General features: G+C 36.0%; 1 protein-coding gene across 1 annotated transcript in view; it reads right to left on the bottom strand.

The window, feature by feature from the left end:
* LOC145781369 (uncharacterized) overlaps positions 1-25,737 on the bottom strand; it is a 116,760-nt gene that overhangs the window by 17,638 nt on the left and 73,385 nt on the right. The window contains exons 3-13 of the mRNA XM_082593154.1: positions 18,822-19,013; positions 18,450-18,598; positions 17,347-17,476; positions 13,581-13,880; positions 12,685-12,942; positions 12,159-12,281; positions 10,313-10,383; positions 9,113-9,353; positions 978-1,028; positions 554-607; positions 218-328 (exon numbers count right to left, since the gene is read on the bottom strand). Of these exons, the coding sequence (XP_082449280.1) occupies positions 218-328; positions 554-607; positions 978-1,028; positions 9,113-9,353; positions 10,313-10,383; positions 12,159-12,281; positions 12,685-12,942; positions 13,581-13,880; positions 17,347-17,476; positions 18,450-18,598; positions 18,822-19,013 (1,680 nt within the window). The remainder of the gene's footprint in view (positions 1-217; positions 329-553; positions 608-977; positions 1,029-9,112; positions 9,354-10,312; positions 10,384-12,158; positions 12,282-12,684; positions 12,943-13,580; positions 13,881-17,346; positions 17,477-18,449; positions 18,599-18,821; positions 19,014-25,737) is intronic.

Here is a 25,737-nt window from a genome sequence, read left to right as displayed (position 1 = left end):
CACAAAATAGTTTAATTTTTAAATGTCAAAAACAACTTTTCTGAAATTGTGTCAAAATTACATTTCGGTAGAAAATAACAATAAAAACATGCACAACATTGATCAACCAATTTGGAACTCAGACTCGATACATCGCAACAACATTACAAAAATGTATGTTAGATTTGAATAAAATATAATGAGATTAAGGTAGGCAGTGAACAAAAAAACCACAAACCTTTCTTTTTCTTCTTCTCTTTGTTGACAACTCCATAGGCAGGTTCAACTGCACTTGGTTGATCTGCTGACACGTGGAGAGGATTCACCTTATCTTCCTTGTCAGGATTTACTACAATTTTACAAAATAATTCCTAATATTCAAGTGTCAAAACCAATATAGGCTACTGTAGGCTATAAAAGCAATATTTGGATAGGACGAAAACATGCAAAACATTTATCGACAAATTTGTAAAACCAAACTCGACTTTAAGTCCGATAATGCTGTTTCAAATTTTAACACATGTCACTACATGTCTAAAAATAAACTGGCAATCACTGCATGCAATGGACCAACCTTTCTTCTTTTTATTGACAACACCATACGCAGCTTCCACTGTAGCAGGTTGATCTGAGGATATGTAAAGTGAATAAAATTTGTCTTCCTTCTTAAAACTCTTAAAAGTTCCCACTGTTCAACGGACCAGACGTTTAAAATAGATATTTTCGTATGTATGTCTTGCATCGAATTTATAAATCAATTTCAAAGATTAGCTCTACTTCACGTTTATAAATTCATCGATAAAAAGTTGTTGCTACGTTGATGTCTGCAAACGTTGACGCAATGTAAATAAAGTCCGATTTTCCTACTGATATTTTGTCTTGCGTCCCATCTGTTGCAACACATATTCGCTACTTTGAGTTCACAACTGTTAATATTGGGATTAAATGTTGTTACACTATTATAAAAAAAAACTTTTGCATTACGGTACAATGCGTACCTTGATTATTATTGATTCCAAACGCTTCGTTGTTGTGCGTAGAATATCCACCTGCAATATCACAAAATAAAGTACTTCAAGCTCTATGGTAAGGTAGTTTTGCGACATACAGCAATCATGGTGTCGGTTGCATGGCCAAGAGAATGCGCCAAGCACATATGCTTCTCGACCTGATATCTGACTGGGAAAAGATTCCCGTCCCTTACTTGCTTTAAAATTTTACGTCGAAGGAATCTTTTAAAACGCTAATTTTCTTGACTTTTACTTTTTATTAATAGAGTGTCGTTTAAACTTGAGTTGGTTATTTTTGAAACATTGTGTGCTTCACAATAAGCATTTTGTCACAGGTTGTGAAGAAGTTTTGTCTAAATTCCTACATTTTGGTAATCGATGTTAAAATGACTCATATTGTTTTTTTCTTCGTTTGCACAGTGACTACACTCAACCGCGAGTCAGACACATTAATCAAACTAAAAATTTTTGTCCTGTCGAGTGCTAATCTCAGTGGAACCATAAGTACACTTCAGTACAGATCCATGATTTAGTTCAACTTATCGTTTCTTACTCAATCTAGGCACTTTTTGTTTGCACGATTTCAGCTAGTAAAGTTGACTAGTCTTTACAATAATTTGACGTGTCCCGAAACATGAAAAGCAAAGTTTGGCAATTCGGAATGATCCTGTATCATGAACTTTGTTGCTTTTCAAAAAAGAAAACACAGTTGACAAAAATAATAAAATAATAGTTATACAATTCAATGAGAAACTTTTTCGTCAAATTTTTGCAAGCGCCATTCAAGTTAGTGTAAAAGATGCGTTATTGACATATACAATGTTGCAGTGTCCAGAATAAATACGAACTAGGGCTCTATATTAGAGTGGATCGTTTTTTAACTTGTTTTCTTGATCGCTTATTAATAGTGCGGAAAGTTGTCCACTGACATTTTAAGCACAACACAAAAAAAAATTCAAAAATGTTAATATCTTGGGTTGCCTCAGAGAAGTTGAAATATTAGAAAAAGTGGAAAATTTCCAAAATTTTTATTTTTTGCTTCATTTTTAATCGCTTAGACAGAGCGGAAAAGTTGTGCATTGAAATTGTAAGCACAATGCAAAAATAAATTTCCAAACAAATTAATATCTTGGGGTGCCCAACAAAGCTTAAAATTCAAAAAGAATCGCAAATTTTTAAAAATTCAATTTTTACACATTTGTAACTGCCCTATCTCCCGCGAATCATTGTAAATTACACAGAAAATCAATATTTACAAGTAGAATTACAAGTACATGTAGGATACGCAAACCTTTTAAGAACATAATCTAAAATCTTGTTTTGTATTGAGACGCGGCATGTCTTTCCTGGATTGGAGCGGACTTCTGATGAATCCATCGCGGTTAGCGGCACAACATACTGCAACAGAGGCCTCCGTGACAACCTTGACCAGGGCCTCTGAGAAAATTTTTCACTAGGGGTACGAAGAGTCATTCCGGGCCCCCCTCTCACTCTGGGCCCCTTTTATCTTGGGCAACAAATGTGATGTTTGCTTAGGCGTATTGCACACCACACAACATTTTACTACAGAATTGGACATCTGTGCGTAATAATAGTATCAAGCTGCAATAAAACTATTATTTTGTGTTGTGCATTAGGGAGGGCCGTCAATGCACTTTTTTTGTCAAGTCACTTAGCAACTCGGCTTAGGTAGGAGGCTTAGGTCACAGACAAATAATCTGAAAACCTTTTTTAGATAGGGACGCGGGAAAACGCCGCACAAAAAAGTCAATATCACCCAAATAAAATAAAAAACATTTTTTCTTCAAAAAAAAATTGAATAAATAATAAACAAAAATACACAAAACGACGAAAACAGTCAAAAACAATCACAGAACATAATCCTTCTTTGACTCAAATCGTGAACGCTGTGAGCAAGCGGCAGTTCGCGTCAGCAAGTTCATGTCTGCTGTCATGGCCGATGACTTCATCGCTCACTTAGGTGACGAGTTTTATTGCGCGCAACTACTTATGTGCAGCACGCGTAACTGTCAATCCATGTAGGAACATCGGTTTCGACGAAAAGCTCTGTGATCTGTTGGATGCTGAAAGCGCGTAGAAAGAATTGGTGGCTCAGTGAGTTTCTGCTCCACCGGAGCAACGAGTTTGTTGTCAAATCTGTGTACTTAAAGTTTAGTTTAGAAATTTCGAAACGACATATCCCACCGGTGTAGGCCCTACTCATTCCTTGCTTTTTGGATCCGATGAACTGCGAGCTTACGCATTGGCCTAGACTCGTCATGCAGAAGGGCCAACTACATTCTCCAGATGCGCAGCGAAGGGGTTTGTTTGTAGGCAACTGTTGACGACTTTTTTTAATTGGCCTGTCAGATAGCGAGTCAGCTTAACCAACCGAAGGAAGGACCGAGCAGCGAAGTGAATTTTCTTGTTTCGCTTGGTAGTAAACCACATGGGAGCGTAAACTATAACGATGTACGTTGTCATTTCTATCAGCGCCTCTGTTGGTTTTGGCTCCGAAATATAAAGTCGGCATATCCTTGAAGCGAGAATGAGCCATCGTGCATAACCCTGTTTTCCTGGATCACGGAATCGAATGCTTTCTGGAGGCATACTTCCCTCGATAACCAACACAATATCGAACAGATACTTTTGATCGCCGCTAATTTCCATCGCCTCATCGACTTCAGTCAGATTGGATTTTATCTTCTCGAACTCGACGACTGCAAATTCTCTTATTTTGCACTTATCATTAGCGACGACACGGCCGATAAATCCTTTTACGGTTTGCGGTCCTGATGATTATTTTCCGTCAAGCTCGCCGAAGAGATGCCAAAGCAGAAGTTCGATGAAGAGAAACTGGCAAATCGATCATTGCACCGCAGGCTACTCCCGATATGTTGCTCAATGATGGTGATGGCTCCTGTGTGCTTACCTGTATTGACGGCAGTTCCGTCGCAGCCAACCACTCGATGCTTTTCACGTCTGTTCTCTTGACTTCAAGAGTAGCCAACATCGTTTTGGCAATGTTGTTCCCAGTTGAACGCCCTTGAATGGGAACGTGGTTGATATATTTCAGATCCTGGGTATTTCAACATCACGTAGGGGGCTTCGATTGATTTTTGACGATAGCCAGTTATGTCATTCATGTATGGGTTTTATCCTTTCTGTCGTCAAAGTAAAGGTCTTCAGCTATTGTGCCGAGCGTACTGGAAGCGAAGTGATTCATCTCTAAACGAAGCCGTTTTCGTGCACGAACGTGCTTGATTTTCTCGACTACCATCGTCGGATTTAAATCACCTTTTGTTTCCAGTGATGTTGCGGTTGCGAGGGCAGCTGCTGCTAGATTCGGAATTCCATACATTTCCGCCTCACGCGCAACTGTGTGAAGATCAAAAGTGCATCGCTCCTGCTCTTCTTCGAGTTCTTCTCTGCCGATCGAGCACTTTGAAGGGAAGCGCCTTCTGGGAGTTTCTTCTGTATTGGCATCCGAGTCGTGAGTACATTCTTCGCGTTCTTCCACTCGTTTTCTGGCTTTTCTCTCAAAAGCAGTTGCTCCTTCCGCTCGTCCTTCTTCTTTTCAGATTTCACCGATTCCCAATCGACGTTTCCAAAGAAACCAATGCGTGCTCCGCGTTGATCCTTAACGAAATCAACCTCGCGTGAGTGCAGCAATTTGTCGTCAACGACGTTGAAAAGTGTGTGGAGGCAAAGACTGGGCTTCAATGAAGTTTTCAATTGAGCCGTCTTTCTCGCTGTGGAGGTTTTATTCTTCATCTTAACCATGGCCCATTCCTTCAAAATCTTCTTGATTACTCCTTCACGCGTAATGATCGTCACCGTGTCGAAATTGTAGACACTTGTTTAGTCGCCACTGCTTTCCCCAATTTGCGCAGCTCCATTTCCTTCTTGTAACCTCCGGTGTCCTCCTTCTTCATGATTTTATATTCTTCTTTCATTCGGGCGCAATTTCGGAGAACGTCACCACTGGTGGAGATGATATCCCTGAAATGGGGTGATTTACTCATTAGTTGGACCGTGTTGTGTACAGGCCGGATTTAGGGAGGGCAGAGGGTGCAGTTGCCCCAGGCCTCCCTTTTGAAGGGCCTTCCGACGTGAAAAAATGTGATTTTGTGTTATTATAACTATTTTCTCCCAGCCTTTGAAGTTTCTAAAACATGCCTCCTTTTTCTTTCAAGGTTAATTTTTAGTCACAAGGTTGCGACTGAGCTTCGCATAAAGGCATTAGCAACGGTGAGGGTGACTTTCATGTTAGGCTACTTTGTAAAGTTTTTGCGCCTTTGGCGCCAAAAAACTTTGTTGCACGGGTTCCCCGATCTAAGAGTGCCCCAGGCCTCCATCAGTTAAACTTGCCCCTGGTTGTGCACCGTCTTCCTGGCGTTCAATTAAAAAATGGTTTTCGATTTCTCCATTTACTCGACGAACCTCCTAAGAAGCTCGAGTTGCTAAGCGATCTGTTTCCGACGTCCCTCCCTATTGTGCATATCATGTGATTTGTTTCCCGCCAATTTGTGTATCCTGCATTGAATTCGTGCGTCGGTTGTTGACGGTGCTGTTGAAAGGTGTCACTTGTACAGCTTTAATGTTAATTTTTTTAATTTATTGTTTTATTTCTCTTAGATATAGCTTATAATTATTTCTGAAGAGGACACTATGTGGTGTCGAAAACGTTGAATTTAGTAGTTTTTTTGTGTGTTTAGTGTTAAATCCGTTAACGTTACTGAGTGTTATATGTATCTGGTACAAGCCAAGCTCTATCAAGGCTCCAACATAACTTCTTGTTAAAACATAATCAAGTTAATCATCTGACCAATCCTAACCTTTCTTCATTAACTTTTACATTCACCGCATGCCCAGCACCAGAGGTGAACGAGAGAAATCACTTTTTTTGACTCCGGCCCCGGTCCTGCTCTGAAAGTATTCTCCTGCTCTATTTCCGAAATTCATTTTGAAGTGAAATAAGTGTGAAACTACCTTTGTCAAATAGTTTTTAAAAAACACACAAAAAAACAAAAACACCCGGGCTTTTGCCCGGGTTTTTCTCAAACCTGCTTTTGCTACACTATGCCCCACCCCCCCCCCCCCCGGACAGGAGAATAACTAACTTTTATGATTTAATTTAGGGGCTTTTAACAGAAAATTTTTGTGCGTAAAGCAATAAATTACCACTTTGGGACCCTAATTTGCTCGCAAAGCACTCGATTACCTTTCTGGGCTCTTTTGCTAGATTACGGGCCCCTCAAGACTAAAGAATAACAACTTTTATGCTTGAATTTAGTCGTTTAAGATGGTTTTAACCAAACATTTTTGCGCGTAAACTATAAAAGCACAAATTCTGGCCCCCCAACAAACACAAGCCTGGGCCCTCAAAGGTACGCCGTACCCTAAGTACCCCCCTCTCATAGGCCTTGACCTTGACACCTCGCTCGACTACTTGCGTGTGGTAGGGAAAATTGAGAGAATGTTGGCTTGTGTTGATGTTTTTGAACGACCAAAGTTCTTCTGTTGCTATTTGCATAGTTATTGAAGGTTCGGTTTTGTGGTTATCGATTTGCCAGCATATCTTATCAATATAACTGACAGCATTGAAATTGAATTTTGGCAGTTTGAAGCGCCGGATTTCAGTGCAAACGGGAGTTTCTCGTGTAGGCAGTATACGACGTATTCTAAGCTCACGCACATGCGATTCTTTGTCAAATAGCATTATAAAAGTATGTTTTTGCTGTGGCTAAAAAAAGCATTTCTTTGAATAACAGGGTCGACAATGGCCTTTAGTTTATCCGACAGGTAGCGAGATTTGCTGATGGTTTGCCATAGATGAACAGCACCGCTGATACAGAGTGGATTGCACTTTATTTCGAACCACATAGGAGCATATACCTTCATGACAAAGGTAGCCAGCGTTTTTAAGTTATCAGAGGGTTCTGTGGTCCCTATATACAACCGCAGAATGCGATTCCCAGCAGTTAGCCAGCGTGAGTGATTAAGCTTACCTGGACTTCTTGTGGCGAGTGAATTGGGAATTTCTCATGCACAAACGCAATGACAAATGTCCCGGAGGTATCTTTGGTCCGTGCTTAAATTGGTCACATCCATATGACGAAAATTACTTGGTATTGATTCACATCGTCGGATAGGCATTTTATCACATGTAAGTAAAGCCTTTCCAATCTGTCCGGAATACCCACGGGGACCAGTTGTACTGCTAATCAAAAACTCAAAAAAATTCCGCCGGGTTAATTCGTTTGCGTGGAGTTGACATACCAACCATTGCAGCGGTTTTCGAAACTCTAATTCCAACAGTCGAATAACATCGCCTGCATGACCCGTATTTACCACAGTACCATCACACCTCACGGCTGTTATTAAGCTGGGTGTCTGTTCCTCTATCATGAACTGCTGATATTATGTAGTCGGCAATGCTTCTGGCTGTTCCCGCGGTTGGACTTACGTGGCCAAAATACTGAGATCCAGGTTCGGCGATAATACACACATGCTATTCAACAACAGATCTTCTGTGAGACACCCCATGATCGTCTACTAAGGGGAAGACACCCCATGATCGTCTACTAAAGGCCCGCACTAAGGGGAAGAAAGCAAACGTTGGTGAATGTTTATGTTGTTAAACAGGATACAGACAACCATGAGATCAGCAATGCGAAGTAAATATTGATTTTCGGAAATTTTCTGAAGCGATTAAAAACTAAAACAAACAATAAAATTTTTGGAAATTTTCCACTTTTTCTAATATTTCAACTTCTTTGGGGCAACCCAAGATATTAAAATTTTTGAAATTTTTTTGTGTTGTGCTTACAATGTCAGTGCACAACTTTTCCGCACTATTAATAAGCGATTAAGAAAAAAAAATTGAAAAACGATCCACCCTACTCTATATGCTTTTGTGTGCTACATTTTTCAAGCTTAACTATCATTAATAAATATATGTTGCCACGAACTTGTAGTAAGATAAATTTAGAAACTTGAAAAGTGAAATCAACCAACTATACTTCATAAGTTGGGTAATAATGTGATGACGTCTCAAATTTAATGCAAAAATTAAAAAATGAGCCCTGTGACTAAAAACCCTTTGTAGTTGTAAAGCGACAATGAATAAAAACATAAATTATCGTTACCGCGTGGACATTGCCAGATTATGTCTATTTTACGTCGTTTTTCAATCAGTTTTTTTTTTCAATTCAGCAAATTTTGTAAAGAACTGCAGCCCAGCAAGCCAAAGTTGGCTTTTTACAGTATATTGTTTCAACGTTTAGCTATGTAAAATATTTTCGACAGTTTGAGAGCTACATTCTGTGAAAGGACTGACGAAACAGGTGATTGGAGCCTACCTACTTCAAAAGAATGTGATAAAACTATTTCCAAAGAGAAAATCGATCTTTAAGTACTGAATAAATGTAAAAAAATGATTTGCTGGCTGAGTAAGCGATAGTTGCTGTATATATTTGTCCTGAGAGATACTGCAGTAGGTACAAGCCAACCTGTGATGACTGCCCGCGGAAACCTGTTAGTGCAATTATCACAATCATCTCAAAACCGTTTTATGTAGTATCAACATGAAAAATACTGTTTTAATAAAAAGAAAAAGAAATTGTTTCGAAATACTGTTTTTGCATGTTTACAAATTGTCAAAAACGAAATTTGAACGAATAAAATCGGAGTAAATGCCAGAATGCCTAAATGCCAGCAAAATTCATGCTTGTAGCCTAAAGCTGAAGTGTAAACTAACAAATTTTACCTAACAATTTTTTCGGGAAAATTAATGGTCCTCAAAGGGTTAAAAAAAACGCCTCGTGCTTTTCGAGCAAGTTTGAAACGAATACCAGATAACGTTAAGCGTGGACACAAAAGTTGTTTTAACAGTCACTTTAAGTACCACACAGTAAGCATATACAGTATGAAGCAACACTTGTGGAAAGAACTGTTGACTCCGTTTTATTACTTTTGTGTCGGGGTAGAAAGCAAATGTTTTTTTTCGGAATGGCGTTTGCAAATGCTACTGCTAAACGAGTTCAAAGATAAATCATTAAAATTTGTGTATAAATTGCGGCTTTCAAAAGTATAACTTTTTTAAAATAGTTAATTCATACTTTTCATTTTTCCAGAATGTTTTCGTCGCTTGCAGCAGAAAACAATCACTGCAATCAATAATACCATCACTGCAGCCCCACTTGCTGCAACCACAATCACAAGAGTGTTGCTGAATGGATCTGGAAGACCATCAGATGAGTCCTCCTCTTCCACAATGACATCGAACATAATGGTGTGGTTGTAAGGTTCAACGGAAGATTGCAGGTACAATATGTAAGTTCCATTGTCATCCATTGTTACCTAAATGATGTTTCACTGTAAGTGCTTGTTGAAAAAACTTTCAAGAGATCTAAGAAAAGTTTATTGACGTATATGAAAAACTCCTAAAATTTACTATTAGCAGTGATTTTCCCAATTATCAAACCACCACGTTTTATAGTTTACAATTATTTCATTAGTTTGCATGCTAAACACCGCGATAACACGATGAATCAGTCTTCGACTCGAGGCTGTCTGCTACATGTGGTTTATACGATTCAATCATTTACGACGTAAAGTAAATCACCTTGTGTGAGCTGGTGATTGGAAACAGTTAGAACAGAGTGAAATAGTCGAAATAATTTTGCGTTTTGATACCAAATATTTTAGGTTTCCAATAATGCATAACTGGTTCAACATCCAGCTTAAGATGGTTATTGATAAACAGCGTGAACCTTGTCTTCTCATTTTCTAAAGCTTAATAACTGAGCATGGGACCCACCCTTAACTTTATACATGCTGTGTGAAGTGCGGTAGGAAATCGTGTTTTTAAATTATTCAATTATTATTGCAAATCCCATGCACTCATGTTGTTGGAAAATTATATACCAATTATTATTTTGTAGAGTATTTGCGTGTGAAAAAAGCACCATTCTGTCCCAAAAGTCATCGTTTTATTGCTGTTTTGTTATGCTCAACAATTAAACTTTAGACTCAATCATAAAATCAAAGCATTTTAATAATTGCAAAATTGAATTTTATATTGAATTAAATGCATTAAACAACGACTTCAACACCATTCGTCATACAGTAGCTTATGACTAAGGAACAGTACATTGTGAAGTAAGCAATGATGATGCTGCTAAAAGCGAAAATCAATCTATTCATATTAAATATTTCACATACAGGTACAATTTGTTGGCTTGATATTAATTCAATGTCATCTATTTAATCGAATAATAGTTATGTATAAAATAAATTTTAATTCAACCAAGTCTTACATTTGCTTTCATCAACGTAACACTTTGGAATATTCCGTTTGTTGTTAAGTTTCCATCTTCTATTTTCACATCTGGAAATATAGTTTTAATTAACAAATGTCTTATTAACCCATGCAACTGTTATTCGATACACATCAAGAGGTCAGCTAATTTTCGAGGAAAGAAAGTTTAAATACGTAGTTTCGCTTACTACAACATTCTGATACATATTTCGCTGATTATGTACTATTTGACAAGATTATACTCGCGTAACAAAGAGCTTTATGCAAATATTTTCGTCTAAACAGCCATAATAATTAGTATTCAAAGAACGTTTTGAATGTTTTTTCTCTATAACTGTCCCAATATTATGCTAACAATGGTTTTTCTAGTGATAGTTACAAAAGTTATTTGCCTAAAGGAAATACATTTTTTTTGTTACTAATTTGTTTTCCATATCATACAATATTTAATAAAACTACCATTCAACGTTTTATAGGCAGAGAAAACTTTTTTTTCTCTACATTGAGAAATTCCAAGTCTGACTACTTAGATTGCTGGAAGATGGAGACTTCCGTTTCTTCGACTTGTTGTTTTTCTTTAGTCATTGCCAACAAACTGTATTTAATCAGAAATGTTTGCAAATAAGCAGGCACTAACCGATCAATGCAATAAACAAAGAAAAACGAAACACATGATCATACACTGCTTCCATGCGTGACGGAAAGTTTTCTCTGCCTATAAAACGTTGAATGGTAGTTTTATTAAACATTTCTGGAAACTTCCTTGGTTTCATATTATCTTAATTTTCTCAACTATAGCTACTCTCCAAGGCGTATATGATCAATCAGAGTTGACTCTGTCAAGAAAACAATCAAAGATGGTCCTGTAACCGGTGGTGTAAATCTTCTAAAATGACTGAGACTTTTGATAAATTCTTATTTCTTTTCGAATTAACGTGTGCTTTAAAAGGTCGTCGCTAATTAATTAGATACTCTACTATATTACATTGTATTATAATCACTGAAATCATATTGAATTGATATTAATAACAATGCCGTCTATTAATTTTCATTGCTTATCTAAGTACTGTAAATTAGTATACTTCGGTAGATGTTCATTGTGATGGCTGTTTTTTGCTTTGAACATTAAGTCTGTCTTAACGAAAAAAAAAACTTAAGCGAGTAATGTCGGTCTGGAATTGCATGAGGGAAGTGATTTTCTGATGTCTCTGGATTTAATAATATTCAATTGAACACTGAGAATATGTCCTTATAATCTTTGTAATGTGTTGTATTGAGTTTAAATTTATCCGCTGTTACTGTGTTCATAAATGTAGTTGCACTGATGAGAATTTAATATTCGAAAACGCGTTCTGCAACATTGCTTTGCACGCTCCAATGCCTGATGGTAATTTCTGGTAAGTTTCCGTCACGCGTTGAAGCAGTGTATGATCATGTGTTTCGTTTTTCTTTGTTTATTGCATTGATCGGTTAGTGCCTGCTTATTTGCAGACATTTCTGAATAAATACAGTTTGTTGGCAATGACTAAAGAAAAACAACAAGTCGAAGAAACGGAAGTCTCCATCTTCCAGCAATCTAAGTAGTCAAACTTGGAATTTCTCAATGTAGAGAGAAAAAAGTTTTCTCTGCATATAAAACGTTAAATGGTAGTTTTATAAAATATTTCTGGAAACTTCCTTGGTTTCATATTATCCTACAATTTCCACAATAGCATATTTGTAACAAAAATATAATCAGTTACTTATGCATTTGTAACTTGATCTATAAATCCGATTAATGTTATCAGGTTTAATTTTTGTAGTCAGAATGTGATAAATCAAAAATATTATTGATTTAATATTACCAGAAGTGTTCTTGATTATAGCAAGAAAATGAGATGAAGGATTTGACATGAACGTGACATTGCATGATCCTCTTTGACCGAAAACCCATGAGCATGACGTAGGATTGTCTGGGAAGGGTGCGTCTGCAATATACAACTTTGTTGGTCGATATTGAAGCATTTCGCTCCTATAAAATAGTTTCAACTTACAAGCACGTGAATGTACAAAAGTTTAATTAGTATGTAAATTCTATTTTTGTTTAAATACATCGGTTTGCATTATCATTTCAAAACACACAGCCTTGCTTATGCACATTTCCAGCTCCCCAATTGTCTGCAAAAATAATGTATATGCATTTTCTTTCGAAAATTTTAATCGGTAGGATAAAACGTAGAACTAGAATAAAATAAGCGCTAAATATAAAGTATCTCAGCGCTTAAGCTGAGCACATGATGCAAGTTATAACATGATCTGATTGCATCTACTCCCTGTGAGATATTTCACAGACAAGCCAGACCTAACTGCAAATTTTAATGCTTTACTTACAAATAACATCAATGTAGATACTGTTCATAAACTTTCCAAACGCATCATCAGTTTTACAAGTATAATTTCCAGCGTCATATGGACTCAATGAAGGAAGGTTCAACGCTGCACTTGGATATGTTGTCATGTTTGGATGAGTCCATGTGAAAGTGGTGTTCAATTTAGCGGCATAAATAATACTGCAGGTAAGTGTTAAGGCTTCTCTACTTCCAATTGTCGTACTTTTATTTTTCTTAGGATAATTTAAAGTTACATTTCCTGCAAATTAGAAAGGATTATCAACTTTTTATCAACAAATAATGAAATTAAAAAAAATAGATTCGGAAATATCAAAAAAGTGGCGACCAATCAACCAATACAACAAGGTATGGCACAATGACACCAAATCGGCTGAGATGATAAACTTGTATCATTTGTAAAATGCATTTTGCTAAACTATTGTACTTCACTTGATGGAATATATCTTACAAATTATTCGTTGATTAAACGTTTAAATATTGTATATGTTTTCTATTCCTGCAATAACGCACCACTATTTTTAATTGTACAACCAGATGACTATGTGCTCATTATTATGTGCTCAAAATGAAATGACATGTTTGTTGCTTAAAGAATCACGCCATTACATTAAAAAAATGCTTTCTTGTATTAAATCTGTGGGGTGTTTAATAACTTTGTCTTCATTTAATGACAGGCCTATTGCCATTTTGCACCCACATACTCTAAGCACATCATATTTATGTGTTACAAACAGTTTGTGTAGTGGCAACCTTTCCGAATGAAACAAGTGATTACTTTAAGTCAGTGCACTCCATTCAGTCAAATTTCTATAAAAGAAAATTAAAATGTAAAATGAAGAAAAAAAAGTTGCTTAAAGAGTAATGGTTCAAACTCACTCAAAGCTGGAATGACTGTGATGTTTTTCGAGACACTTCTGTTCGATCCAGCATTGTTAATAGCCAAGCAAGACAACGAACCACCAGCACTGAGAGGTTGACTTATGAAACATGCGTTGGTAATGTTGGTGATGTTTTCACATTCATCAGAGCAAATAATGAAAGCACATTGAGGTGGAGGATTGCCTTGACTTGTACAATTCATTGAAAGATTTTGATCCGATCTTAACAAATATCCAGCGCTGGTATCGATCAAGTATTTCGATGCAAAAATGGTGCTGACAACATTTCGAGAAATATCTAGAAATTTTTTTTAAACTACATGAAACGATCATTACTTCAAAATAGCGAGTAAACACGGTTAAAAGTTACAAGAAATAATAAAATTAAAGCTTCAAAATCGTGTAATTCAAGCGATGCATATTATGAGTTGTAGCCTATGGTTTATTGACTGGTATAGTTATGGAATGTATATTAAGCGTAACGTGGATAGCATTTAGAAATAAAGCAGAGTAAATGTGATTTTCGATTTATTTGTACATAAAGTAGATATTAAATCGAAAACAAATCGTGCCATAATAACATCATTGACTGTATGGTGTCATTATGGTAGGTTAGTCTTTATGTCATAGAGACTAATACATTAAAAAGCTTGTTCATCACAATGGAAGATCTGAGTTGAAGAACGATTCGAGTCACAGTTTTGAGATTATAAATTAACGGTTGATTTACATGTGCAAAATTTAAATCCCTTTTTTCTCAAGAACGTTTTCCACATCAAAAAATTTGTGTAATCCTGTGCTTTGTTATCGCATTCACAGGCAGCTTTTACGGTTTGTTCTGACAAACACCAACTTTGTGGCTTATTGGGCAATGTTGCCTCTGTTGATTTTGATACCGGTCGATTTTGATAGTGGTCGCTTTTGATACCGGTTGCTTTTGGTCTCGATCGCTTTTGATACCGGTCGGTTTTGATACCAAGTCTGGTCTTGTCGAAATTTAGAAAGGGTACTGCAGTACTGGAAATTTATTATGGATTTTTTTTTTGGCCCATTTTACAGCAAATCTCAATTTTTTGTTTTTCCGATAACTGAGAGCTTGGAAATAATTGTAATGGTGGCCCAAAGCAAACAAGCTGCCATTCTACACAATCAGTATTCAACAGCATCACATTATGACGTCATAACGGACGTCACAAAGGCTCAACTGAACTGCTGGCATAGTAGTAGAGACTTGCGCCATTATGACGTCACATCCGGCATTATTACATGATATTGAATACCGATGTTGGAGAATTGCAGCTTCTTTGCTTTGAACCACCATTACATTTATTGTAGTGCTCTCAGTTATAAAAAAAATCTGAAATTTGCTGCAAAATTGCCCAAAAAAAAATAAAATCCATAATAAATTGTCCAGTACTCTATGCTTAAAGCAAAGCAGCAAGGCAAAGGCTCGTTAAGTCAATAACTTTCGCATAAAACAATACACAAAATGGAAAAAAAGTGCATATTTAAAACATGTGGTAAAATGATAATGATAACAATATTTTTATTTAAATACAAATGGTATTTATGTACTGCATTGACATTTGTATAACTCAGTTTAGTGTGGCTCTTTTTTTTGCAACACTTTCTTAGCATTTTAATGCGACCAAAATTAACCACAAGACTATTATCACTTCAAAAAGTTAGCTCAGCAAGCTTATTTCAAAATAGCATTTCGATTAAATTATTCTTTTACTATTTTCTATTGTGCAGCGTATTTATTTTTAGAAGAACACATCGCTGTGTCCAAACGTAGCTCGCTTTTAGATAACAATGTTGCCTTGTTTTTTTATGTCCTTGATTTTAGAATACATTTTGAGATGTATCTAAAACCAAATTGTGATGCTAAATTGGTGCTTTCAACTTGTGAGCACATCAATGAAAAACACCTGCGAATAGGTATGAGTGGTATATTTTTCAGCCTACAGCCCTAGGAAAAGAACATTAATTACTCTGTGGCTGTGTTGGTGCGTAAGTGTATTTGATGTTAGTTCGAAGTCAAGTTAACTTGTTGTCTTTTAATATTATTTGAACATTTTAGTGTACGATATGGTCGTCGGATCACTGGCATGTGACAACTCAGCAAGTGCTTCAACTCAGCAAGTAGCCTATATTTCAGCTACTACTAAGTCAGCAAATGAAATTTAGGTGCTCACGTCTTGTTAAACTTATTTTTCTGACTTATGACATGGAAAATTATAGTTTGCTCAGTAGTTGCTACTTGCTCAGTTTCACCATTCACCAATTTCAGCTAATTGCTCAAACGTGTACATGTAAACCACAGCCAAATTTAAATTTTTGCACATAAATCAACCAAAAGAATTAACATCTTCTAGCTTACAACATGTATATAATATTTAAAAATGAATCACATTCCGTTTAAACTACAGATGTAAAATTATTCAATCGATTATGTTAAAGGTTCATGATTAGTGGTCAAATAGCTTGACAAATAGTTTGACAAATAAAACCGAACAACCACACGGCATTTATCATAATATAATAACACGAAAATAAATTAGAAATTAAAAACGTTTTCGGCCATACTCATGTTAGCATTTTTCAAATAACCAACTGACTGATGTTCTACATAAATTGAAATTACAATATTGATCTAAATACACAGAAATCGAAAAAAGCAATCAATAAGAATGAAATGTGTGTGTGTTTTTTTTTTTCCTTGCGCAATTAAGCGTCATGTGATTTCGATTCTCTTCTGCTTGGCCGTTTCATTCTTGTGCGTTTTTTTATCGATTTCTGTGTATGTAGATCAGTTTTGTAATTTCAATTTATGTACAACATCAGTCAGTTGGTTACTTGAAAAGGGCCAACATGAGTATGGCCGAAAACGTTTGTAATTATTCATTTATTTTCATTTTATTATATTATGTTAAATGCCGTCTGGTTGTTAGGTTCTATTTGTCTATGGTTCAAGAAAATCACTTTATTAAAAATGAATTAATAGTATAACATGTGATTGGTCAGCTGTTAAAAGTTTTGAAAGTTTGTTTAAATAACAAAACGCATGTAGCTTATCCCAAACAATGGAAACAACAAAACAAATACAAAATAACACATCACAAAGATAGAAGATGAAATATCTTCTGACAGGTGTCCAACCCACAGCAATGATTGATATGAACGACTCGGTTACATGTCTTGTAATACAAAGGAATGTATTTTCACACAAGTCAGTAAAAATCGATTTCAATCAGCTAGCAGCTAGCATCATCTTCAGTTAAGCTTATTCAAGTAAAATTTATTAATTAATTTTAATAGAAGAAGCTTAACGAAGACAGCTGCTAGCTGAACGAAATCGATTTTTAGCTATTTATGATTGCACTGACTCGTGTGAAAATAAATTCCTTTGTATTACACAAAGATATAAACATCATTATTAACTTGTTATAGTCTTTTTTCCAAAAGCTTTCGGTCTACTGCATGCAATAATATTACATTGCACGAATCTAAATGACAATTTTTTGAATGGAAAAATACAGTATTATTGGCAAAATTTAGCACTCGCAACACTGAGTGGTTTATGAAGCGGTTCACATCTGTATATTCTGAAATGTTGAGAACTATTTAACCACGTTAAAATAACATAGGCTAAGCTTAAAAAAAACAGCAATACGTTGGTCGTATGATGCTGTTTCAACAACAAAGACATAACAAATTACTGCCATTCCTTAAAAAGCAGCTACTTGTTAGTAATAACTCACATTGAACATTGATGGTATAGTTCGGTGATCTTCCACTTTCCATAAATATTTTCGTATATGGGGTCACAGCTTGACATGATACTTGTTTGTTATTGCCTTCAGCTTGTAAGGAAAATGTGAAGGAGCGATTCTGAAAATAAAAAGTGATTTGTTGTGATCGTCGTCGTGTGAGCCTCTTGGGCTAAGATTCTATAAATTTACTACTGCAGATTCACGATGTTCACGATGATGAATATACTGGAAGACTTCTAGAGAGCAGCCAGACTTTTGCAAAGCTAATGCCAATGGGTACACTTTCGAGAATAAACGAAAACAAAAACTTTTAAGATTTTATTAAAAGCATGTTTGCCCAGATTTACTTTTGCGCGAAAATTTTATTTCGGCGAAGTTAATCACACTTAGCAATGAACATGTTTCGTGGAAAATTGTAAAATTTCATCGAGCTTTGTTTGTTTGACGTGTTATACAGGAGTAACATTTACAATAAGCAATCGTGATCATTTGTGCGTGACATTGAATAGGCTACATTATGGAAAGTTTGTAGTTTATCGTGTCGGGTTTGAGATCACTGTGGTGCAAGTTTATGTAAATACGAAGTCACTGCTACATTGCATTTAACAGGTTTACACAGAGAAACCAAAGGTTTTAAAATCTATTACATATCATTGATCACCAAAACCCACATTTTAAAATGTCAAAATTGTCTCAATTAGAAGAGCATTGTCAAAATGTTTCATTTAATACTTCGAAAAATCGTACTTCAATTAATTTTCAAACCTTCTTTGTTTTGTATGTTTTTCAGATAAAAGACTCTACAGATTTCCTTAAGTAATATGGTGGTAAACTGTACTCATTGCAAACTGCCAAGAATCATGTAAAGTTGCAATTTTAGTGCTTTTGAAAATACTGGTTAGTGGCATTATTCTGTGCAATTATAGAGCAAGTTTATATGGTTGTTTATATGGTTGCAGTGTGGCATGGTTGTGACCTGCTAAAATAACTGTTAGTGTTATAACTCTGTTGCATTGTGTTTGTCACTATCATATTAATCCGACAACAACAATAATAAGAAAAAAATATAATTTGAATCAATATTTTGTTACCTGTTGTTGTCTGACTTCATTGCCATCTAAATAGAATGCAGTATTGGTTCCAATAGGAATGACGTCATTGTACTTGCAGGTGACAGTGAAGTCATTTCCTTCGACTACAGTGAAATTCCCGTTCATTGTGGTTATCACGGGATTGGGAGCTGCAAGGAAACTATGTTGATAAATGAAGATAATACGATAATTAAATTAATAAAACGGCATATGATGTCACAATGTGTATTGCATTTTCCCACAAAACGAGTTGATTTATGAAAGATGTTGTGATTAATTGTTATGAATTCACTCACTTCAAACTTCTCGGATACAACAGTAATTCTGTGCAGTAATTGACGATTAAGGAAGAAGCTTTCAAATGAATATCACCTGTCCAACATTGTAGATTATCCTGACCACTCCATTCAGCATTATATTGACAAGTAGTTCGGTTAGAAGTAGGTTGGCTTCCGTTGGAATAGAACAATCGTCCATTGTTAGAACAATTAAATGTTCCAACGTCATTGTATCCAGCTGAGTTGAACAGAACAATGACGCTGTCTTCAAGTGTTTGTGAACAATCTAGAAATGAAAGATGAAACAATAATTATTAGGACCAACACATATTTCTGCAAGTCACCTTAAGTTATTATTTTGTTAATCAACGAAAATAGTGCAGTAATTTAGTTCACCAATTTTTCAAAACGCCCTTTCAGATCTCAGTTTAAAGATTGGCCAATAGCCCCATTTGTAATGTTGTGGCTATAAAACTTCAAAAATTTTGCAAAATCAACATTTTGTTGCCTTGTCAAACGGTTTGTGAAATGCAAGTTCAAATTTGTTTTTTTTTAAAAGATGATTCATGAACTTCAATATATTTTTAATTTGTAACAAAGGATAGACAGTGTAACTTACACTTTTGTTTCTCATAACAACACTTTTATTTAAGCAGCACTTTAGGAATAAGATTAAATGTGCAAAAAAAACAAAAAAAAACGCAAGCGTGAAAATCTATATTTTTTTTAAAGTAGCAACATTTACACAAAAATATTCTTCTATATTCCTGAAACACGGTACAATAAAACAACAAAACAGCAGCAAGAAAATAATACTCGTCATTGACATACACAAGTGTAACTAATCTTAAACAAGCTTTGCAGTATGTCAATTTTCTAAAAAAAATTTCCAACATTTTTTTTCAAGGAGTTATCCATAGGTTTTAATAAATGCATAAGGCAATCATAAAATATGTGTTTTCATGTTTCATATCTTCTATGACATAAAAGATAAAATTGGTGTGTTTCTCATTTTAATTAAAAACAAATAGTTAAACAGAAAAATCCATTTCTGTTTTAACTAATGCGTTTTTTTTTCTGTTTGGCAAATGTCGTTATCCATTTATAGAAACAATTTCTTTAATAAGTAACAATTCCCCTAGTGAAACAAATAGTTATAATTAAAAAAAATGTAACATACCATAGTTGTTAAAAATTAGATTTTGTTCATCTGTATGCAATGTTATGCTATTTTGTGTTACAGATGCTAAAAAATGTCTAATGCTTAAAAGAATTATCTGAAAAACAACTCCACCAAACTAAGCTTATTAAATCAATGGCAACCACAACACAACCATAAATTCACCGAGAAGATAATCTACCTCACAATGCTTCTCAGTTCAATACCATATAAACTTCAGAACATTGTCTGGTGTTCAAGAACGACAAAAAATTGCAAATGATAGATGATTAGAGTCAAATCACTGAAATTAAGACACCCATTCGTGCCAGCCGCTTAACTTCTAATCAACGAAGCTGATGGACAAAACATCTCTGCGGCTAATTGGGCGGACCATAAATGGAACTCTCAATGGAAGTCTAACACCACCTAGACTCATGGGAATGACTTTTTCCTTCACTTGTGAATGTGGTGCTGAGGAACAGACCGCAGACCATATTATTAACGATTGAACCATTTTCAAGCCACCTAATGGAGTTGACGGTCTGCGTGTCTTGAATGATGAAACATAAGACTGGCTGCTCTCTAGTAGCCTTCCAGCTTAGTCCGAGAATATCGTGAATCTGACGTGGTAAAAGGTTAGACCCTCAGCCCCAGAAGCTGGCACGACGACGGCGAGAGTCTAATCCACTTGCCCTTATGTTTTATAATGAAACCGGTTGATAAATAAAAACTGTTTCAAAACGACACATCTTAAGATGTGTTTCATAGACACTTTTTTGGGTTAGAACGAATGACCGAAGAATATGCATGAACAAGCCAGCCATATATCTTACACTTTTGGAATGGAATGTAACATTCCGAAAGCTAAAACAACATTTTTTTAAAAATTTTAAGTTTAGCTGTGTAATAACACAACATCAGAGCAATCATATGCGAGAAGTTCGATTTTTTTAAACTCATTTACAGTACTGTCTATGTTTGTGCATGTTTGAAATAGTTTGTAGTCGATATCACACAACCTTTGCATGAAAATTCTGCAGTTATGCATTTCATGCACATAAAAAGCCTAGTGTAAAATTTAACGCGTATAAATCATGTGATGAAAAAGTTCACATGTAGCCTATATATCGAGGGATACGTTTCGCGCACCGTCACCCTATCAAGAAGCCCTACCAATCAATCAACTTGCACAAGAAACAACCAAAATACATTTTACACTGGTGCTGTGCTTAACTAGCATTATAGTATAATACTGCTCAATACAATTGACTAATACCAAAAACTGAAAGATATCTTCCAATTTTGAGAAGTTTTGCTTTACTGGCATACAAAAATGAATTCTTGTCATTGAAAACTGGCTTTTAGAAGATTTAAGTTTATCAAATTCAACATGCCTACAACTAAGTGTGGGCCTGTCCAAACGTTATTTCAGAATGTTTGCATGAAAAATTGATCCCTTGATATGTACAAAAGCTTCTTGAATTGTAGCAACCACATGTACCGCTCTTGCTTTGAAATAATTTTATTAATCAATATATAAACTACACAAATCATGTTTTCATAAACTGTACATACGAGCGCACAAAAAATCTCATAAAACATCATTGCCACAATAATCTTCTCTTTAGATGTTTGCTGCATATTCCGCCAGTATCCACAATCAAAGCAACGAACAACAAATCATCCATTTTAGGCTGCAGACTCAAAATCAATTGCAGAAAAATAAATCATTTGACTTAAAATATTCTGTAATTTAACATGAACCTTGTATCAGCCGTCAAATGAATTGCCAATCTATTATGATGAGCTCCAATTATTCTGTGATGAAACAAACCTACGCGGAAGCATGCCACTATGTGCACACGAAGAACACTTTGTAGATATTTTGATACGTTTTCTTCAGTCTTCTCAGACAAAGGTGTACGTTTAAACACCGCTTATCATCGGTGAAAAGAAGTAACTTTTAGCTGATTTAATACGGAAGTAGACTAATCTATTCACGAAGAATCCCCAGGCATAGTCTTGGCAGGTTTGAAAGTTGAACCATTGACGTAAGCCGAATTGTTTAACAGTTTAAAATTTCCACTCATTGTCAAACTATTTACTTGGTTTGCATTTTTGACTGATAACTTGACTGACTTTTGACGGTTTTTCACAGATACCGTGCAATACTAGCCTATCTAATTTCGAAATATCTATTCGACACTTTCAATCCTTTTTTCTCTAGTGGTTGTGCCTAGTAGCATTGACAGGGGGTCCCGTAGCGGCGATGAGGGTATGTAGAAGTGTATTTGGACAAGCAACCAGAAACTTTTCAAAAGAAATCTTAAAGTCTCAAAGAAAACACCCCATGTTTTATTGCCATAATGTGCTAGCATTAATTTTTTTGCTAGAAGCTTTGGAATATACTGCTGTATCTTAAAATTAGGGCTAAATTGGATTTAAAAAAGGCCAAATGATCCATTTCCCATACTTGTTATAGATACTTATACCCCACAGTATTAGAAATAATAAAAAATAACTCAGATCAGATCAAGTTAACTATCATGGTTTTGCCTTAAAATAGTCCTCAAGTTTGTTCTTGGGCTTACCATATAATTATTTTCGTTGGTGGAGAGTTTGCTTACACAAAAAACATAACATAATTAACAATAAGCTCAAACGTTTTTGACACGTAAAAGGTGAAGGTGGTCCCATACTTGATTCAAGTGTAGCGTATGAGAATATAAGGTTCTCATTGTAAGGCACTAATGAGAGTAGGGTGTCCAGTCCCTTTCTCTCGGCCGCCTTTCTTGCAGCAATTATGCACACCCAATTTATTACACCCTAGGTCAGTGATTCCCAACCTTTTTGTTGTCACGGACCCATTTAGACAAATTATTAATTCTGCGGACCCCTACCTAAATTTTGCCTGAAACTCAATTAACATACTATTGACTATTGTAATAATTATGCTACTCATCTACTCTACTGTGTCATATTGCATTGCCGCTATGACTCCTGCGGCAAATATCTCTGCCTTATTCCTCATATCTATTTAACTCCATCCTGGTGTTTTCATTCAAATTGTCGGCAGCACTGGCCGAGTGGTTAGCGCGTCGGGCTCGCAGTCGAGAGCCTGCATGTTCGACTCCAGCCACCCGCACTTGCTGTTGTTTCTCTGGGCGAGAAACTTTACGATAATTGCCTCTACCCAGTGATCGATTTCGAGTAATGGGTAGTACCAAATTTAAGTCATAGGTAGAGTAGACCACCGGAAACAGACATTGCCGTCGGCTGCAGCGTGGGTCAGGTGTATGTAGGAAGGCGTACACCGATGCACAGCGCTCAAGTCCGCTTTCCGCAATGCAGGATAAAGATAACAAAACAAACAAAACAAACTATGACTACGCATACCACTCACCTATCTGCTTACCAGTACATATATACTGGCCTACCAGTACAGCGTAGTCTCCAACTGCAAGCAGTGGTGTTGTTCCCGCCACTACGAGGTAAACTTGTGTTGCACTGCATGCTTTCTATTACGTAATAGACGAGCCAATCCTGATTTGACTGTAATCGACATGCGTTGTGGTAGATGTAGTTTTAGGTTAATGTACACTGTAAGCAGCAGACACTGTAGGCAGCAGCATAGATTTATTTTAATGCATTTTGGTACAGTTTATTTTCGCGGGCTTGAGCTTGACACATTTGCATTTAAAGAGAGAAATGAAAGTAAAAAGATCGCTTTTCGTTTTGTTTCCAAAATTCATCAAGGTAATCACGGACCCCCAAATGCTTTCTCACGGACCCCCAAGGAGTTTGCGGACCCCAGGTTGGAAACCACTGCCCTAGGTAGAGGTGAGCGGTGTTTTCAACAACCAGCTAAAGCCGGGAGTTGAGCCAGGTTTGCATATTTGAAAAGCCAACTCCTTATCCGTTATATCATGCCAACGCATTTGACACGCACTTGTGTCGAAAACGTTTGAGTTTATTTTTCATTATGTTATATTTTTTGTGTGATAAAATATGTTAAACCTATTGAAGTTACTTCTTTTGTCTGTCTGTTATTTTCTTTATCAACTCTAAATGTATGCAAAGTAGACTAGCTGTTTCATTTTCAAATGTCAGTTTGGTCAATGAGGGTGGTGACACCTAGTCAGGAAATCAATTATTTTTTACGTTGATTCAAAGTTTGTGAACGTTGAATCCATGTAAAAAAGTCTGGTTTGCTGGCTTGGAGCGACGCACGACGACGCTCGAATAACAATCAGTTCGACATCGCTTGAGAGCACACAGCTGTGTTTCAGCAAGGCACTCTATGATATGCCGAAATAATGGGAACAGCTGACTTAATTACTACTGAACAATGAACATGTCCTTTCGCTGCTTATTATGTTACATTAGCCTATTATTCACAGTGTCCTGTATGTGTCGCAATAAGCGTAAAATAAAACATGGACATTGTTGGAATTACATTTAGTAACGACCTTTGGCGCATCCAAGCGGCAAGGGAGTTTATGTCTACTCCAAACGTTTATTTAAAAAATGGACTGCTGTCTATGATAAAAGCATTTCTTTTTAAAAGATCAAACAAAACTGACTGACCCTAAGCTGCTGGAAGCAGTTGTAAATTTTTGAAAAACTTAATTCAACTTTATGTTCAATTTAACGTTGACAATCCAATTTGCAGACTTGCAAAAACAAATTAGCTTGGGTCCCTAAAAATATTTTTACGTCTTACGTTGAACCGCTCTTGTGAAAGTACCGGCATTGGCAATGCAGGAAATGCTATGATTGTTTTATCCAAACAGTCTGAGTATTTAACGCTCTAACCGAGTACCGTAGTTGAATTGCTATTTTTAGCTAATTTACATCAATATTAAGCAGACGATAATGTTTTAATTTAACTCCCACCTCAGTAGCCGCCTTTGATAAGATAGTTCGCTATTTTATTTTCCTGGTATTGCGCCTTGGTAAGGCCTATGCTTGATAAGCAGCAAAGATAACGAAACAGTGGCGAGACTACTTCAAAAAGTCTAAATTCATTTTATGGGCAGAGTCATTGTCACAGCAGAATCAAAATAACTTATGACGTTTGTGATAGAAGCAAAAGCACCAATTAACATGTTAATAAAAAACAACTGCATTTCTGATATCTCCCTTCTCCCCATTATAGCATCGTGACTTGAAAGCACCTGAAAACTTTTGGACATATTGCTGAAAATGCTCATTGAAATTAATTATTCGTTTCTACGTATTGGTGGGCCTGGCAACTGCTTTTTTATAAAAGATATAGCTTTGAATGGAGAATCTATCAATGAAGAACAAGTTTGCAGCATTGCTGGTTGATATGTTACTGTTATCGGCTTTAATGTTGTTCACTGCGATATTGCTTGACATAAAAAGATAGACTAATGCTGAGATTTAGTGTTTACGTTACTGCTTTAGCAATACTAAAACAAGTTTTTCCTGCCTCTACCTGAACCCTTACAAGCTGAAAGCCTAGAAATAGTTTTTCATTTCTTCTATAGTATACTTGTTGAAGTGCTTGTAATTATTTGAATTTAAATGTTTTTTAGGTACCGTACTAATTACTGTAAAAGTTCTCCTTTGCGGTGCTAAGTATGGAACTAAACAGAACTCTGGTTTATTTTCACTATGAGGCATTGTTAATTGTTGTCAAGTTCGAAACAGCAATTAGTAATAGCACTTAGTAATCAGTAATTATCAGTAGTAATTAAGCTTACTGTAAAACACATAACTTACTTCCGTACGTTCATGTTCTACCCACCGATCAGGCAAATAATGTTTATAAGATCCTGTATCTTTTCGTAGATAAACCGTAATGTTGAGCTGCATTGTTGTT

The sequence above is a fragment of the Aplidium turbinatum genome, chromosome 12 (genome assembly GCF_918807975.1).
Source record: "Aplidium turbinatum chromosome 12, kaAplTurb1.1, whole genome shotgun sequence".
NCBI lineage: Eukaryota > Metazoa > Chordata > Ascidiacea > Aplousobranchia > Polyclinidae > Aplidium > Aplidium turbinatum.
The sequence above is the reverse complement of the archived record's forward strand: the minus strand, read 5'-3'. Positions and strand labels throughout refer to the sequence as shown.